This window comes from Falco naumanni, chromosome 15, assembly GCF_017639655.2.
Source record: "Falco naumanni isolate bFalNau1 chromosome 15, bFalNau1.pat, whole genome shotgun sequence".
NCBI lineage: Eukaryota > Metazoa > Chordata > Aves > Falconiformes > Falconidae > Falco > Falco naumanni.
The window spans coordinates 15,997,826-16,013,716 of record NC_054068.1 but is presented as its reverse complement, the minus strand read 5'-3'; the positions used below and the strand labels follow the sequence as shown (position 1 = coordinate 16,013,716).

Genomic DNA, 15,891 nt, shown 5'->3' with positions numbered 1-15,891 from the left:
TACAGTATTCACCCAACAACAGCTTGACCCTTCTGATTAGCATTTATCATCGGCTCAGTAATTCACTGAATTGCCTTGCAGGATCCAGGGAGGACAAAATTTTCACAGATGCATTAAATGATTCAGGAACCTAGATCCTGTTTTCAGGACTAATGCCTTTCAGGATTAACCTAATCACTCTGATCCTGAGTTTGAAAATGCTTTTCTGAATGGAGTTAGTTCATTCCCTTCAACAATTTATGGTGGACAGCGGAGTTCCCTCTCTCTTTCTCCCACGAAACAGCCATCCCCCCAACCCCTCCCAAATTAACACAGGGTTTTATTTATGCTCTGGATTTAACCTCCACTTACGGGTTTAACTGCATCATAAAAGGCACTAAAATAGCACTGCCTTATGGAAACGGCCAAAGTGTGGTAGAAATGTATCAAAACACAAGGAGAAAGAAGCAATGTGGGCCATTCTTTTCAATTATGTGTGCTTTGTCTTCCTAAAATACACTCAGATGTGCTACAATTTTTCCTACAGAAATTTGTCTTTTAAGAGGAAAGAAAGTCCTATTGAACTTGAATTATAACTCAGTGCTTGAATTAGTCCTACCAATAAGCAATCTGAAGTATAACTCTGCAACCCATCTACTGGATTTTAAACCCATGCTTTATGCATACTTAGTCTTGCTCTCTATTTTTACAGCATTTCCAACAAAAACATCAAATGCCAACTGGAAAGACTATTTCGAGAAGTAGCCTCACTTCCCATTGTTTTTTCCTTTTTTTTAATCATACTGTACATAAAAACAATATAGCTGAATCACTACATGTGTGGGAACAGCCTTCTATTTTTTTTCCCTGGAAAGTATCTACATATCATCCCTTCTTCTCATCTCTGTAAGCAAGCATTATGAGAGTCTGCCGCTTCTTCTTCCAGGCAATGCATGGCCAAAGGCATGAGGTTTTGCTAATGGGTGGTATAATAAAAATTAAGAGAAACTGCTACCTCAACTGAGCTGAAAGAAAAAGTACTAACAAAAGAACAAGATAAAGCAGGAGAGAAAGGTTTTGTGCAGGAAAAACGAAGTGGGAAGCACAGAGATGGGAAATTGCAGTTTTATTTCATAATGACAAAAAGGCTTCAACTTCAGTAATACCTAATTATCTGGAAACACACCAGTAATTCCAACATCACCTATAAAATACTACCACAAGGTTTTTCTTTAGCTCACTTGTAGAATAGTATTAGTCTGTTGGAACAGTTACATATACAGACCAGCTATGCAGTTTGCAACCTCCTAATTTAAAATACAGATATATATGTTTTAAAGCCTCCAAGTTTCAAGTGCAAGTGTTAGCATGCACTTCATACATTCCATAATTACAAATTGAGGTAAATTTCCAAACAGCTAAAACCACAGAGAAGCTAAAGGTATCTATTTCCTTATAGTGGAGGATTAGCAATTCCTCAGCCTGCCAGTTCCCCTTGCTTAAAACCCTCTAAATCAAAAAGACTGAATAACAGTTTGTGGTTTTTTTTAAATAAGAGCTTAACAAAAAGGAAAAGTAACTATCAGTATCAGTAGTAGTTCAGTTTATTTTAGCTGAACTTTCCCAGTAACACAGTAATGTTTGTGTTTGTGTTAGTATTGTAATAAAAGCTACAGCCAGCAAATCACAACGCTTGTGAGTAGGTCTGACCCCTTCTGTACCAGCACAACAGGCAGGAGAAGGCAGTTACAACCAAAAAAAGTGTATTAGATCAGTTTTGCAAATTATCACCAGTGGTGTTGCTATTAAACCAGAACCGAGGGATACAGCAGGTCAGCTAATACACCTTTCTGTTTGGTTCATAAAGCCAGGCTAGCAGGACGGTTCTTTATACATCATTAGCACACTGCTACTCTTTTGCCAGTGCAGCAAATATTATCACACACACAAAACAATCTGTGACCTGCCAATAAATGACAACACATCACATAACTGGGCAGAGGTGAGACTAACACACTCCCGGCAGGCTTATGAGCATTTCCGATGGATAACGTGTGCTCGGAAAAAAAAATCTCCATCTGAGGTCAAGCTAGAAACTTGTAGCATAGACCTTTGTCACCATGTAAATAGCTGCACGTGTGGCAGGTCCCCCAACATGAAGCCAGGCAAGCCTTGCACGGGGCTCAGAACAGCGTTTTCTGACACAGAAGAGTGTGGACAAAATTCCACACACAGCGGGTTCTGCTTAGCAAATATTCTTCTTGTTTATGACTTGGGAAATTAATTCACTTGAAAGATTAGTTAAACGAACAGAAGGACAGCAATGGCATTACAAACTCCTGTCTCCTTCCACCAGAGTTGATTTAAACTTTCAAATGTCCACACCAGTCCCTAAGAAGGAAGAGGGATACTATCACAATCCCAGGCTTACGCTGTTCACCCCAAAGGCAAGTCAAAAAGCTGCTTGAAGTCCAAGTTCCTACCAGCAGCCAGTACTGCTCACATACTGGGGGCCTGCAAATTAGTCCCACACACCTCAGAGCGCACTGTGCCGACTCCAGAAAGCCGCCTCACGTCCAGCTGTGCAGCGAGCCTGCTTTCTAGCTGCTAAGTAGGCAGAAGAACCAAGAACAGAACAAAACTCTAAACACCTCTGCTTCAGTAACACATTAGATCTAAACTTAAAGTAATAACATAAAAATATTAAGTCCGGTAACTAGCCACAGCTGCAGTTCATTAACGTCTTTTCAGCTCTAGCATTAACATTTTCAAAATACATTTGAAGTGCCAGTATGTTACCTGGAAAGTCAATGCAGATTCCTAAAGCTTTCCCAACATCATCTAATGATCACAGTTTTGGGTAGCTTTTTTATTTATCTTTTTTTTCAAGAGGAGACTTTTGCACAGGGTTTTGCAACATTCAAGGAACACAGAAATGAGCCACAAGTCACTTTGGTCGCACCTCATATTAAAATATTCAAAACTTCTTAAGAAAAGATTTGAAGTTAGCATTTGCTATTAAAACCACAAGGTTTTAAGTTTGCATGTTATATTTATATCCTCCAAGCAAAATGGACAGTGATCCTAATTCACCTGTTTAGCGCATATTCAGAACCAGCTTATCACCCATTTTGTAGTTGTTGCTGCACTTTGGTGACACTCCGCTACAATATCAACCCAAGTTTAGACGCGTGGCTGGTCATATCCAGGCAAAATTCAAATCCCAGTAGCAGTTCTCCCTCCCACTTCCAAATGCTCAAAAGTGACTGGAGTGGGTGCATTTTGCAGGAGGATAGGGAGGAACAATCACACATGCTATGGCAAGGTACAAGGAACATTTCAGGTAGCTTTTTACTTAGATGATTTGTTATCTTTACAGTAAGGGTGTACACAGTGAACTATGTTCACATTAAACAACGCAGTACTCATTTTGGGACTCACGCTGCAGTAATACACTCTTTTAGAAGGTATATATTAGAAGCTGTTTGTTCATATTCTGGTTTGTTCTCTTGTGCTCAGACACTCCCACTAGCAAGGCAGGATACACGGGGCTCAGAAAAACCTTGGGCTAGGAGGACAGCACTCCACCTGCAAAATATTTTGGAGAGTCACCAGCCTCCTTTTGCTCTGCTTATCACTCTGGGCTAGAAAGCTACAAACAAAAAGAAAAATACAATGCCTAAGCAGATGACAGCAAAATGTTTCCCGAGGTCATTTCTACTAGCCCAGTGATAAAAGACACGTTCAAGAGCTGTGGTGTCAGGAACTGGAAGAAATGCTTCTTCCTCCATGCAGGTAACCAGTCTCATCCTTCAGAGTATCTGGAGAAGCCAGTCTCTTCACTAAACCTGTGGATCAAATCATGGTTTTTATCTTCTTCTTTTCCTTGAAGCTTCAGGTAGTACATCTGTCACAAAATTAGCAATATAAGCCCAGAAAACACTTCACTGAAATATCTTCCATGAGTCCAAAACCTGAAGATTCAGAAACACCAACATATGCTGAAAGATGCCTTAAATAAAAGATTTCAGTTGCTCAGCTGAACCTCAGTTGCTAGGTTTCTGTTTGGACATAAGGACGAAATCATCACACTGTGAAAAAAAGGGACTTCTAATGGTCTGAGAGTTAAATCCTCACAACTGACCCAGGTTCAGCATCATGTAGGCGAATGCTGGAGCCCACTCTAGCATGGGACACCCCTGGCACTGCACACACACCTCCTCACACCATCCACATGTTGTACATTAACATATCTGTGCGCGGCCTTCCGACTAAAGCAGCAAACAGAGTGAGGGGCTCTGCAGAGCTCTCTGAAACCCACTCCAAACTCATCCAACTCACCTACTGAAACCACTCTTGCAAAATAATTTCAGTAATAATGTGAAGATTAAGCAAATGTGCGTAGTGTACCAAAAAAGTAAGTAGAAGATGCAGTAGTGGAGACCAGTGATCAAAGAAGCACAAGAGGGTGTCTGCGAGCTCTACAAACTGCTGAATCAATAGCAACTGGTAAAAGCACGTTTCAGCATGCCTGAAGCAGGTACGGTTCAGAGGAGCCAAGGCTGCAATGAACTATTCCAGCATATAATGTTCAGTGACTTAATGCCTACAGGCAAATACCACATTATACAAGAAATGAGAAAGTTTGTTATTACACAGTTATTCTCGTCGTTCACTCTGTGCTGTTATACCGGGAGCTGACACTGCTACTTACTGCCATTGAAACATTATCTTTTACCACCTACATATACCCTGTCACATCTGGCCAAGTTGTAACAAGAGCAGCTTCAGAAGACCACTAGTTAATTCAAATTTAGGTAAGATTTGAGCTAAGAAAAGGGTTGCAGCTGACGTGTAATATAATTACAAGACAGCAACAAAAGCAAGATAGTACCATCCCTTCTGCCTGATCTCAAAAACTATCCCGTAAGAGGAAATCCAATCGCTCGATGAGGCAAAACTTCTCTTCCACCTGAGGCTGGAAGCAGAGGTGCATGTAAAGAAGCTGCTTACCTCAAAAAACGAACCAGCTCTTCGAGGCAAAAATCAACATGTAAATTTTCTCCTGTGAGTACCTGCCAAGTATGACTACCACAAGGAAAAATCCCCGTGGATGAATGTGAGTAAGACACTGAGACCAAAACACAACCAGAAAGCTAAGTAAATAGAGGATCCTCAAGCACGCGAGTTGCATCACCCAACTGAAGAAGAGTGTGACACAACAAAGCAAAAATTAAATAAAATCAACTATCAGGACTTCATTTTTTCAGCCTGGCTCAATACTGGCCCAAGACTGTAATTTACAATTGTGATCATTACTCAAATGAAGGTAGTTCCTTCACCACACTACGTTTAACTCAGTGATTTAACTGACAGTTGCAGAAAGCTTGCCAACCAGGAGTACCTCTGACTATGTAAGAGAGAAAGCCATCACGCTTGACAAGGCACAAGTCCAGAGTAAAACTTTACACAATTTTCAAAAACGATATGCATACTTATTTTAGCTTAAAGCCAAAATCTCAGTGAGGGAGAAGGGGGAGGAATGTAAATGTATATAAAGGAGCATGCTTTTTGTCACCGTCCCCTTGAGAAGAAACAAACAAAAAAAACCCAAAAACAGAACTAAAAAACCTTTTGCTTTTAGTAATCTCAAGAAAATATCAGCTGTTCCTAAAGCAACGGAGGAAGTGAACAGCTCTAAAATTAACACAGTGAGACAAAGAGAGTTACGTTATCATACTTCTTCAGTCTTCATCAATCACAACATCAAGAGGTCAGGCAAGGTCAACAAACTTTGATTAAGGACTCACTATCTTCAGACTACACACTGACATCTAACAGTAAGATCAACACCTTAGTCATCAGACTACAGCAAGATACTCCTGCGTACTGCATTTCAGTGGTATCCTTACCCTAATTACAGTACGACTTTATTTGAAGGGCTTATCTGTACTTGGTATTTGTGACAGGTTAATGCAAGTTCTTTCAGATTTTACTGGGTCCGTAAACAAAGTATTTGTAAGAAAGCATGTGACATTTGAAATGCGTGTACTTAAATCTACCTGGAAGTAAATCTACACTGAGTGAAGATAAGCCAATGTTCCTACTGCCTACACACCTCTTCTCTGGTACCCTCATTTCCCCAATTCGGAAGTTTCTAGAGGACTTTAATGTTTGTATTTGCCCACTGTTGTATCCCATTACTTGTAGAATCACATCATTACTTCCTCCATGCTGTCTAACAACATTTTCAATATAGCATTGGCTATGTCCCCCCTAATTAATCACAGCGACAAGACAGAGGAGTGGAGATGCACAGTTGCCTACTTTGATCCTAAGCCTCCGTGTATTTGAGCCTCTGCTACCATGGTTTTCCAGTAAAAATCCTGTAAAATGCAATGCAAAACCACCCTGCAAGATGTATGCAGTACAGTATGGTGATGGAGAACTCCACACCGTAAAACCTTCCCAAGCAACTGCAGCAAGACTGTGCCCCTTTAGCTGCACATCGCTTTTGAATAATTCAGATGTAGTTCTCATGCCATGGAGGACATTACGAGCCTGTCAGAGAGGCTGATCTGGAATGAGGGCTGCCAAATAATCTTAATTGTCACCACGGGAGGAAGAAAATTAACAGATGTTGCTGATGTACCGGCATAAGACATCCTCAGACCCAGTCACGCAGCCAGTTCATCCTCACACTGAGCTGATGTGCTAGAACTGCCCTGGAGCAGCTGCCTCCTACCTGCGACCTGCCCTCAGAGCTTCACGGCCTCAAAGGCGGCTGTGGTACACCACCAGCTCCCAGGCCGTGCTGCTCAGTCTCACACAAATTTTGGGTCAGAAAGATAATCATCGGGAACAGCTAGCATCAAGAGATCTATACTGACTACAGCAATACTAACACAGGAATCGCATGATCATGATACAACACAAGTATCAACATAAAGTTACCAAAAAGATTTACACAGGCTCTAGAGATCTGTAAGAGAGTTTTTTGTACAAACTTACCAACAAGAGTTCTTCTGCCTCAATCCACATCTATCTCTTGCTTTGACTTAATACTATGACATTCATAGTATTCCTGGAAAAAATTCCTGCTGCGTTATCTATTGAAGTTACAAAATGATTAAAGTTCACATTGCTCCTTCTGTAAAGCTATCTGCAGCCTAGGAAAAATATCTGAAGCCTGCCTCCAGCAGCTCACTAGTTTTCCTCTCTTTTTCTTGCTTATAGGAGTATTTTCTTTAGTCCCAATTTCCAGGCAAAGGGACAGAAAGCAATGTTCAAATATGACCGACATCTTGAGCACTCTTCGACAGTTCATCCAAAAAGATAATCCAGGAAGATGAATGCTCATAATTTAAGAAATCCCAGCATGTTCAAATAATGAATTAGCATGCCAACTGCTCATGAAGGACGGCAGTAGCATTTATTTGCTTATAATACGTGTTAAGCAAGATTTTCACTGGTTGTGTCACTTGATCACTACCAGCATACACACCTCTCAACACAACATGTAAGGTGGCTCTAGGCTGCATTCCGCTACTGCTGCCAGCTCCAAGAGCCAGCAAAGACAATGCAGGAACCACTCGTTTACATCACATGCAACATCAAAAAATTTTAAGCAACCATCACCTCTTAAATTTTGGCATATACGCTATTTTGGGATCACATACCCTATATTCACAGATGTATTCTGAATCGCCATGTTATGAGGTCAATAAAAAGAAATATGAAGCGTTTATATTATTGCCTATTTTGATAGTAAGGTTACGTACAAGACTTATCGAAACTGCATTTCAAAATTTTGCAAATTCCCAAGGTAAAAAGCAGATCGTGTACTCCAGTTTTAAGTAAGCTAATAGAAACTGCTCAGGAACAAAGTATAACATCAAGATGGTTTAAAAAAAATAAAAATTGAAAGATTGAAAAAAGCAACAATACGCTTTCATGATACAGGTCTCCATCTATTTGTGTCCCCCAGGACCAACAATATAATCTCAGGCTTCCTAAAACTGACCTTACACTAAGAGTCTGCCAGTTAAAAAAGTAAGAGCTCCAACCCCAACATAGTTTAATACAATACTAATAGAGATTAAGGGTGAGCAGATCCTCTTTTTCCATATGCATACTGCTACAGAAAGCACATATCTGCTCTTGGAAAGCAGCAAGCACACAAGAAGGATTCACATACTCTTCCTATTACTTAATATAGACATCTCTATGTACCAAAAAAAGTCTGCCAAACTTCTGTTCCTTATATAGCCACTCCAAGGTAAATAGGTGTCCAATTCACAAACACAAGATAAGAACTGGAGAAAAAACAGTTCATGAGAATACATTCACATGCTGCTCCCCTGCACATGTAGAAACCAGCAGGCCTCTGAAGTCCTCCTTAAATTGTTTAAACAAAGCACGCCAAAATGTTGGCACATTCCAAAATTCTGCAAGCACAAACAACACTGTTATATAATATTTACAGTATATTTCCGAAATGTTTCCTCCAACTGCCTTTAGTCCAACACCTTCATCCCCTAGTAAATCTGTTTCTCTCTCCCAGCCACTCCAACAGAAGTCATTTCTTACCGTGGAGGCTGTGGGGCAATGTGTGGTTTCACTTCCACAAACCCCAGATCACCTCCTTCAAGAGCTGCACAAGCTGTCACCAGGTACTGCCAGACCTGTGCTGTGCCATGACTCAGGACAAGACAGAGAGTGACGGCGGACCTTATCGGATGGATACAAGAAAAAGGATTTGCACCCAGGTCACATCCTTACACTTCTACCTTACAGCTTACATACGCAGCTACAGCGTGAGGAGAGAGTACTGTTCTAAGAGGCTTTTCTGGGAAGCAGATTTGTGCCTATGAACTCCTCCCGAATAACTCATTTTTACACGACATACATGGTAAATGCAACCGCAATCTAGTTCTAACATACATGTCTTCAATAAATCCAAAACGCACGCAACTACTCAAACAGAAGACATATTAAGAAGTCACGCACACACACCTCGTCCTTTCAGCAGAAATCGGAAGGCTGCGCCCAAAAGCGCTTGTTTCGCTTATGTGAAGCTTTCCTATGTACCGAGTAATGCAACAGCAAATCAAGTACCACCCACGCATTTGATTTAAGTGCTTAAGAGCACATGATGGAAAACACCACAATTGATTAGGATTTAAAAGATATCCTGAAGTTAGGCATTCAGTCTGGCTAGACCTTTTGATGCAGGTACACGCACTTGCTCTGCTCACAATACGCTCAGCTCTTTCTGTTCATGCTCCGACCCACGCAGAAATCACACTGCTGCGGCTGGTACCACGCAAGGGCCTGAGCTAGTAAGAACTAAAGAGACACGGGGTAAGTTATCTCAGGCAGACAGCTGCACCACTGTAGCTACACGTCCTCTGGTCAGCTCAAAGCCTGCAGAGAATGAGCCTGTGCCTGCCTTAATGCACTTAGCTTCTTTCAAAAAAAAAAGAGATTAAAAGACCTGAGAAGCTGACAAACTTCACGCGGAAAAAAAAAAAAAATCGTAATAGAATTTCTACAGCAAAAATGTATGGCTTTAAGCTATTTTCTTCCTAAAGTAGCTGCGGTTTTTTTTCATGGTATTCTCTGTAATCCTGGGCAACATGCTGGGAACCCTTATATCAAGCTGAAGCCTGCTCAGTTCGCTGCCAACCAATTCAGCAGCCTGCGAGCGCGTGCACGTCCGTGCGCAGACCCCTCCTCTGGGGTCACAGGAGTCTCTCCCTTTCATGGCAGTTTCTATCAGTACTTCAGAACAGCGTGCATTCAGTTTTTCAAAATGCACTGTTTTCTATTTAACCCAGGTTCCTCCTCAGGAGTACATGACAGATTTTCCTCCTTAAGCTCACACATTAATTGGGTTCTTGCCTTTGGCTGCAGATGCCTGTGAAAACTAACCAGCTCCCCACACCATCCCAAAATCCGCATCTCCCACCTGGGACCTGCGTATGAACTGGACTCTGGCACCAGAGTCACAGAAACCTGTGAGAAGACAGGTCAAACTCACGTGCAAGTCTTTGGGTTTTGTTATGCTGAAGGCTTCTGGCTTCAGCAGTTGTTCTTGTGTCACCTTTTAGCTAGACTCAATCTAAATCCAGCGAAACCTGTAAAACAGCTGTTTCAGAACCCCAAATGCTTTTTCTTCCTTTTTAATCATGACACTAGTAACATTACTACTAACACTTACTGTTGCCCTTGGGACACGGACACACTCACCCCAAATCCCCTCCACAACCTCAACCCACACATCCTTCTACATCCTTGCGTTTTCCTACTAAGTACCCTGTGTCAAGGCAAATCCAATTAAACTCTTTTAACGCATGTTATGTGTTAAGTCAACAGTAACATCATACAGATGCTGTAAGGCTTTTAATTTGTTTTCTGCATTATCTGTTCTTTTTAGCACTACTGTCTGTTGACAAAGTCCCCAGAGGATGTAAGATACGCAAGTTGAATCCGCCTGGTGCAAAGCAACTTGCAGGCAGCACAAGACAACTGATTTACAGCAATATTTCAGAAGTCGCAAAGTGTGCCAGAACAAAGCAGAGTACCTGTAATGCAAACATACACATTATTAATTGAACTGCAAGCCTGAAAACTTAGAATAAAGGAAAATATTAAAAGATAGGCCAGAATATGATGTATACGATAGCACCATTAACTCTGTGAGGGAATGAAAACTGGCCCTCGTGTTGAAGGTCAATATTTCAGCACCAGTGAATGTTAGCAAATATTGTGCAAATTCTGAAATAAATCTATCTTGGAATAGAAAACAATACTGTTGTGGGTTATTTTTTAATTATTTGGCTGTATCTTCATATGTATAAGTAGCCTTAACTAAGAAAGTATGTTTCTCAATGTAAATTAAAAAACTGAAAAGAAAAAACTCAAAGGTTTGACTGAACAGATACTTAACTTTTAACCTCTACTATTCCAACATGTTTACCTTACCTAAATATTCTTACAGCTAGTTACATGCTGCTATGTGTTTACATAAACTGTCCAACTAGCTAAAAATTACTGGACTGTTTTTCCAAAGAGCTGATCAATATAATTGCATATTCAGAGCTGGTTTTGCACAGCCATACACACAAGTGACATCCTTGCTCTGGAAATATGAATGCCACATGTCAGCATTCAACTGTTTGCCAGAAAATCAGGCCTGATCTTTCTGAAAATGGTTCTGTTCCACAATGCTGTCATATTCAGAAGGCTCAAAATTTAAAGCTATTAACTGAAAAAAAGTTACAGGACGGTATATAGGGAAAAGTGTTAAGAGACTTCATTATTTTTTCAAAATTTGCATCGAAACAATTAGGGAAGGAAAAGGTACCTGTTAACACACAAATAACGCAGGTATCTTCTTTTTTCTCAATAACTGTTGGAACCAGTCAACACAATTTTAGGAATTCATGTTGCAAACAATTATAAATATTTACTTCAGCAATAATCTCATTTGCTAGGTTACAAACCTCCCTATCCATCATTACTGTACAGCATCTCAAGACCCGAGACAGACACCTTACAACAGTTAGTTATTAAAAAGAGACTTGTATGCGGGAGCGATGGCAGCACCTCAGCGCAGACCTCGGGCAGTTCCACACAGCCTTGCCAGCAGCCAGTCAGTCACACTGCAACCTTCACAAGACTTAAGTGTTCCCTGTGCTTTCCTAAGAGGCTTCAGCACCTTTCAGAAATTGTTTTCACAATTTTTAATTCAAGATTGTTAGCCAACTGCCTCTAAATACCTTTGGAATAAATAGCTTGTTAGAAGCAAGCACCATTCACTTCTGTGATTCAGGAAAAGCAATGTAGGGGTGTATCTTGGAGACAAGAAACAGCTAAAACAGAACCTCAGCATCACGTAAATATATACCACAAACTAGACAGTCAAACCAAATGCAGACCAACATGTTTCAGTACTTTTTAATACTACTCAAAAAAAAAAAAATTGTCTACAACACACTTCCAGTTGGAGTTTGAAACAGATTCAACCAAAATTCTACTCTAGCAACAGACGCTGAATACTACCACCTTGAATACTTTGGTACATATTATTATTATTAATCTCTTTCTGAAGCTCACCCTTCCCCCCTCCTCCCCCGTATCTTTGATAAAGGGAAAAAGTTTACAGATTTACGAGACAGAAAGACAAAGGCACTTCTAAAAATGTTCCTCAACTTTCAAGTGAGTGACAAGCTAGAAGACAGAGTCCAAAAACTAACCTACAAAAATGCAGTACTTGGTATGTTTTGCACATACTGCTTTTAAGTCATATGAAGAAAGTTATGGAAGGTTCCAATGTATAGTGACTACAGAACTTAAAATAGCATGCTTCTGCAGTGTCATTTTATGAATTATTATAACCCCAGCACTAAAGGTAACACAGGAGCTGGCAAGAAAATAGGCAGCCAGAAGCAGTAAGAGTTTGTCTTCCAAAGCAACCAGCAAACCTGAAGAGTCATTTCGTCAAATCTTACAGAACGGTGGGTTTTGGAAGGCAAAGAGGTCAATGCTTTCCAGCAGGACAGGACTGAAGGACCCTTAGGTACAAGCTGGGCACACACAAACTGACAGCACCCAAAACATAACTGATTTCTAAAATGAGCTCTTCTGGGCCTTCGCCTGTCACCATACACCTCCGCCATCTGAAACCTGGAACCGAGCCAGACTCGTTTGTAAAGGAGAAGGATTGGCAAGGGTATTACACCTGCAGACACCACACCAGAAACTCACACTTAACCAGTCCAACACACGTCAACGTGCTCCTGCCACGGGGAGGAGAGGTATGCTGTGGGTCAAGGCAAAGGTTATATTTTGAAAAGCATGAACTTAAAAAAAAACAACAACCAACCACATAAGTTACTAAATGGCTTTTACCCAGGGCATCATCCATATCAAAAGCTATCTCTGCGTTTAAAAAAAAAAAAGGGGGGGGGGAGGAGTGAGAGCTCAAAAGAGTATTCCGGTAAGCATAAGATACAGGTTTGCCTGCCCTCGATCTCTGTGGGCTCATTCAACGCCAACCGATGAGACCTGAGCTAACACAAACCCACTACGGGCAAAACACTCAGATCAGCACACGCATTCCACAGTCAGTGACCCATGAAAACCATTAATAATCCCATACTGAAATCCATAACGTTCTATACATGCATGCAAGTTTCCTTCCGAGACCTGGGGCCAGCACGTGTGCGTACCCTCTGTCACCTCTGGAAAAACACTCGCCCTGCACAACCACGACGCACACGCACCTCCGTTTAACAGCAGCAGATGATTCTTTTTTCGGCAAGTTGTAGCTGCTGCGAGGCGCCTGCCCCACACCCAGCGCGGAGCCCCGGCAGCGCGGCGAGGGGCCGGAGCTGCCCCGCTGACAGCGGCCCCCCCCGGGCCCAGCCCCGCAGCGTGTGCGTGAGCAGCCAAGGGTGCGAGACGGCTCCGCAGGCCCCGCCAGACACCCGGTACAGCGCCGCGGGGCGCCGGCGGAGCGGCGGGGCGCCTCACCGGGCCAGCAGCCGGTACCGCGCCCCACGTGCACGGGCGGTGACAGCGGAGCGGCCTGCGAGCGGCTCCCGTCCCCTGCGGATAGGCGTGCCCGCACCATTAGCATGCACCGGGCACCCGCGGCAGGCGCTCCCCCCCGCCCCGGCAGTCGCCGCCCCGGCCGGCCGCGCAGCCCAGGAGGCCGCACGGGGGCCGGCCTCGCCGGGCACTGACAGCCGCGGGCGCCCCGTCTCCCCCCCCGCCGCCGCCGGCGAGCGGCGGCCCCGGCCCGGCCAGCCTGCGCCACCCGCCGGAGCCGGGCCTGGGCCGCGCCCCGGCCCTGCGGCCCCCGCCGCCCCTCGGCGGCCGCCCCGTGCGCGGCACCGCGCCGCCCCGCTGCCGTTTGCCCGGCCCCGGCGGGCGGCCGCGCTCCGACGAGCAGGGCCTCGGGGCCGGGCCCGGCACCCCCCCACACCAGCCGCCCTCCGGCCCGGCGCCGCGGCCGCTCACCCCACGACTCCCTGGCTGTAGTTCCTCTTCTTCCAGGGGGTGCCGGTGTAGAGCGGCTCGGCCAGGCCGGCCTGGGCCCGGGCGGCCGGCTCGTCCCCCAGGGCGGGGGCCCGGCCCTGCCCGGGTGGCCCCAGCAGGAGGCTGTAGTTGAGCCCGAAGGTGCTGGCCTTGTTGTCGCGCTTCCTCTTGTTGCTGGCGGCCGCGGCGGCGGCGGCGGGCGGCCCCCCCCGTGCGGGCCGGGCCCAGGCGGCGGCCCCCGGGGGCGGCGAGGCCTGGTGGTGGCTGCGGTTGTGCTGGTTGTTGGCGCTCTCGAGCGGCAGGAAGTCGGGCTGGGGGTCGGCGCGGGGGGCGCGGTACATGCCGGGCGGGGAGACCGGGCCGGCCCCGGCGGGGGCGCTCTGCTGCTGCTGCTGCTGCTGCTCCTGCTGCTGCTGTTGCTGCTGGAAGTAGAGGTTGCGGACCCCCTGCGTGGTCTCCCAGATCTGCATCCACAGGCGGTTCGAGGGGCCGAGCTGCTCTGGCTGGAACCAGGCTATCCGGGGATCCATCAAACGGGGACCCACCCCGGCGGCCTCCGCTCCCCGCGCCGCGCCGGCCGCCGACGCCGAGACCCAGTCACCGGGTCCCAGCGCTAATGGCGGCTCCTATGGAAGGGCAGCTCCGCGCCTGCCTGCTCGCTGCCGTCGCTCCACAGCCCCCGCCCCTCCTGGCGAGCGCGGCGAGGCGGGGCCCGGCTGGGCCGCCGGCACACGGGCCGCGCGCAACGAAGGGGGGCGGCGGCGGCGGCCGGGCCGGGCCCCCGGCGGGCCCCGGCCTCGCCCCCGGCCCGTCACCCGCCGCCCCCGGCCCGCGCCCGCCGCCCGGCCCGGCCCTCCCTCGCGCCTCCGCCCGGAGCGCAGCCCCGGGGCCGGGCGGCGGCGGGCCCGGAGCGCCGGTTTCTCCGGCGGCGGAACCGGTCTGGCCCGGCCCGCGGCACGGCACAGGCTGCCGGGAGCCCCGCCGGGCTTCGCCGCGGCGGCAGCGACGGGCCGCGCCGCGCCGGGAGGACGAGCCCGCGGCCCGGCTCCGGCGGCGGCAGGTGCAGGCGGGATCGGCGGGCGGCAGGGGGCAGCACCACCGGCGGGGGCGGCCCGGCCCGGCCCGGCGGCCGTAGGGCCCAGGCGCGCCCGGGGCTGCGGGCTGGGGCCCGTGTGCGCGGTCGGCGGGCGGAGCGGGGGCGGCGCGCTGCCGCACGTTACCCTGCGCGCACACCGCCCGCGGCCGCTGCGCTCCCCTACGGCTGTTTTTGGGGCGCTCACGGGTACTTCGGGGTCTTCCTGCCTTTCACCGGGCTCGAAAGGAGGGAAAAGGAGCCTAGGTGCCGTACTCGTACAGCCAGCGCTTCTGCAGGTGGAAAAAACACGTTACGTGTGCAAAACGGCATTGAGTAGTACAAGTTCTGGTCAGATTCGCTTTTATTTTTAGCGTTTCCATTTTACAGCCTTAGAACATCTTTAATAGGGGCTAGAACGGTCCCAGCATAGTGTGTGTGGAGGGCCTGGTGCTTCCCATAGTTTCAGAAATGCACGGGAGAGGATTTCTCTTTAGGCAGACGGAGGTGGAGGGTTTGGAATGAAAAAGCTGCGTTTCCAATGCCAAGAACCACGTGAGATGGACCCTTTGCAAAGCAGTAGTCCCAGCATCACTCCCTGATGACAACCCAAGCCTGAAGTTCCGGCTTCTCCACCCCCCAGCCCAGAGCAGCACACTGTGTCCCCAGCCCTCCCCCAGTCTGTCCCAGGGTGTCACATCTGCATGGTCACAGAAACCCAGCTACAGCGGGTGGAATTTGGCTTCCGAGTTGACATGCTGAATTGTGTTGAGAATCAGGATCTGTACCTACAA

General features: G+C 46.5%; 1 protein-coding gene across 2 annotated transcripts in view; it reads right to left on the bottom strand.

Annotated features, from left to right (window-relative positions):
* The window catches only part of TENT4B (terminal nucleotidyltransferase 4B), a 42,670-nt gene extending 27,952 nt beyond the window's left edge, over positions 1-14,718 (bottom strand). The window contains exon 1 of one of the 2 annotated variants that reach the window (XM_040615047.1): positions 14,008-14,718. In XM_040615047.1, the coding sequence (XP_040470981.1) occupies positions 14,008-14,555 (548 nt within the window). In that variant the 5' untranslated portion in view covers positions 14,556-14,718. Of the gene's footprint in view, positions 1-13,268; positions 13,371-14,007 lie in introns of those variants that run through there. The other variant, XM_040615048.1, reaches the window with a different exon arrangement.
* Positions 14,719-15,891: the final 1,173 nt, after the last annotated feature.